The sequence below is a fragment of the Hibiscus syriacus genome, unplaced genomic scaffold (genome assembly GCF_006381635.1).
Source record: "Hibiscus syriacus cultivar Baekdansim isolate YM2019G1 unplaced genomic scaffold, ASM638163v2 tig00111848_pilon, whole genome shotgun sequence".
Classification (NCBI taxonomy): Eukaryota; Viridiplantae; Streptophyta; class Magnoliopsida; order Malvales; family Malvaceae; genus Hibiscus; species Hibiscus syriacus.
The window spans coordinates 4,332,056-4,334,367 of NW_024063201.1; the positions used below are offsets into that span (position 1 = coordinate 4,332,056).

The 2,312-nt window shown below is 37.3% G+C and overlaps 1 protein-coding gene across 1 annotated transcript; it reads right to left on the reverse strand.

Moving 5' to 3' along the window:
• Nucleotides 1-171: 171 nt before the first annotated feature.
• Nucleotides 172-1,527, reverse strand: LOC120172306 (peroxisome biogenesis protein 6-like; the record flags this gene model as incomplete). Its single annotated transcript, XM_039179791.1, is given in 8 exon segments — nt 172-290; nt 423-494; nt 641-783; nt 882-1,000; nt 1,083-1,123; nt 1,214-1,324; nt 1,400-1,491; nt 1,494-1,527. Coding segments are annotated over 8 exon segments (702 nt in total), but the record flags the coding sequence as incomplete, so codon positions are not given.
• Nucleotides 1,528-2,312: the final 785 nt, after the last annotated feature.

Genomic DNA, 2,312 nt, shown 5'->3' on the forward strand with positions numbered 1-2,312 from the left:
GGGAAGACAGTGAGAAGTAAAATTCAAAGGATTAGAGCATGAAAACTGAAAAATACTGGAAGAATAATTTATTACACTCTGAGCATTGACAGCGGTGCAAAATTTTACAGTTTCATCCATAAAAGAAATGGTATAGTGGCTTTGTTTGCATATTTTATTTTGTTTCTGTAAAATATGTAATTTGACAATTCACCAGACACTCAAGATGAAGAGCCTTCGCACTGATCTCGAAGCATTTCGTACTTCTTAAGCTCTGCTATGGAAAGGGATGGCGAAAGCTCTCCCAACACCTGCATATCCGGGCGGATTTTAGATGTTTAGCCGAAAGAGAGAAAAAAAGGCATTCATACGAGATAACCACACATGTAATGAAATCCAAATTCTTGTACATGTTTTTACTCTTACTAAGATTCGTGCCGTACCTTTATAAAATCTTCATATTCTACAACAATGGAATCAGCTTGATCCGTTGAAGATGAATCTGAACTCGACACCTACACAAAAAAGAAGCGGTATAAGAAACAAAGACAACGGTTTTATAGGCTGTGCTTGCAGTGTACCTAATACATGATAAGCTAAAATTCAAGGTACATTGTCTTGACATCGATGATACAACACCTTAACAGTGATTCTTATTCACCTTACGCTTTGCAGCATGAAACCAAGCATCTGCACACAAGGCATACATATCTGCACCTGTGAAGTTAGGTGGGAATCTCTTTGCAATCGAGTAGAGGGATATATCTACGTGCAATGTGAACTTTCTGGTAAGTGCTTTAAGAACTCTGGACCAAGAGAGGAATCAGCCATATAAAGAGAACGAACCAAATTAAAAGCATACAAGCATGAATGGAAGAAAAGATTCAGAGATATGAACTAACCGCTCTCGTAAGATGCGTCAGAATTAACTCCAACATATAGCAGTTTGTCGAATCTACCAGGCCTTAGAAGAGCTGGGTCAATAAGTTCTGGTCTGTTGCTTGCCCCTATAATAAATAGGGTCCTGGAGAAAGAGAAGTCTCATTGCTATTTGGACAAAAAAGTAAAGGTAATATAATATTTTCATAACAAGAAGCATAAATACCTGGCTAGAATCATTAAGGCCATCAATCTCTGCAAGCATCTAGCAATAAGAGAAATTTGTCATGATTAGCAAAAGTGAAACTGAAGAGAGCTTATCAATCAATGTCATAGCAAGAGTGTCACTGGAAACCTGAGAAACCACTCTGTCCATAACACCCCCAGAATCTCCAGAAGCACCTCGAGCAGGAGCAAGAGAATCGAGTTCATCAAAGAAAATGACACATGGCCGGGCTGATCTGGTCTGCAAGATTAAAATATTATAATGATGAAAGGCTGTATGCAACCCAATTTACCAACGAAAGGAATTACATAAGACAAGCTGAAAAATGTCTCGAACATTCTTCTCCGACTCTCCTATGTACATGTTAATTAATTCTGGCCCTTTCACGTTAAGGAAATTTAAAGAAACTCAGTTGCCACAGCTTTTGCCAACAAAGTCTGACATTTAAAGCAGATAGAATAAGAACAGGAAAAAGAAAAGCTACAGAAGATATTTAAAATATATAATTGCAAACCTTATCATCCACATTACCTTCAAAGAGGGATGCTAAAGTATCTTTTCCTTTATAGACAAGAGATCTCAAGCACGATATGTGTAGGTTAAGGTTAAAAGCTAACAAGGGACACATCGGCAACATCTCGGTCCAATAATACAGTCACTGGGAGGATAACTGTATGATGGAAAGACAAACATTGTACGCGAGGATCAGAAATCGATTCTTTCTTTGAACGTGTCGACATGGCATTTGGAGGATCTTAAACAACAATCTGAGCAATTCTTTGTATCTTTGCGTCCAAGTTTCTAACAGTACCTAAAAGAAATGTAAAGGGTGGCGTAGAAGAGCTGAGGTCAGTCGTTATAACATTACAAGAACATTGCTTCTTTATTTGCAATGATAATCATCATCATTATTACATTGCAAATTTGAAATTACTGTATAAAACTCCATGTTCTACTAACAGTCAAGTTTAAGATTCAGAATTTGACTCTGAAACAAGAGAAATCCCAAACGCAAAATAAAAATTCACTTTACAGTTTTCCTAGAAAACAAACCCAGCAAGAGAAGTAATTCAAGAAAGTCAAGCAACAAAGGCACACTTCCATTAAGCTAAAAAAAATAATAACTCAAACTCACCAGCGAGCCAGAGGTTACGGATAGTCTCTTCAATGTAGAAGTAGAGAGCCCTATCAAAGCAGAATTGTCAAGTGAAGGTAATTTGGGATCTGA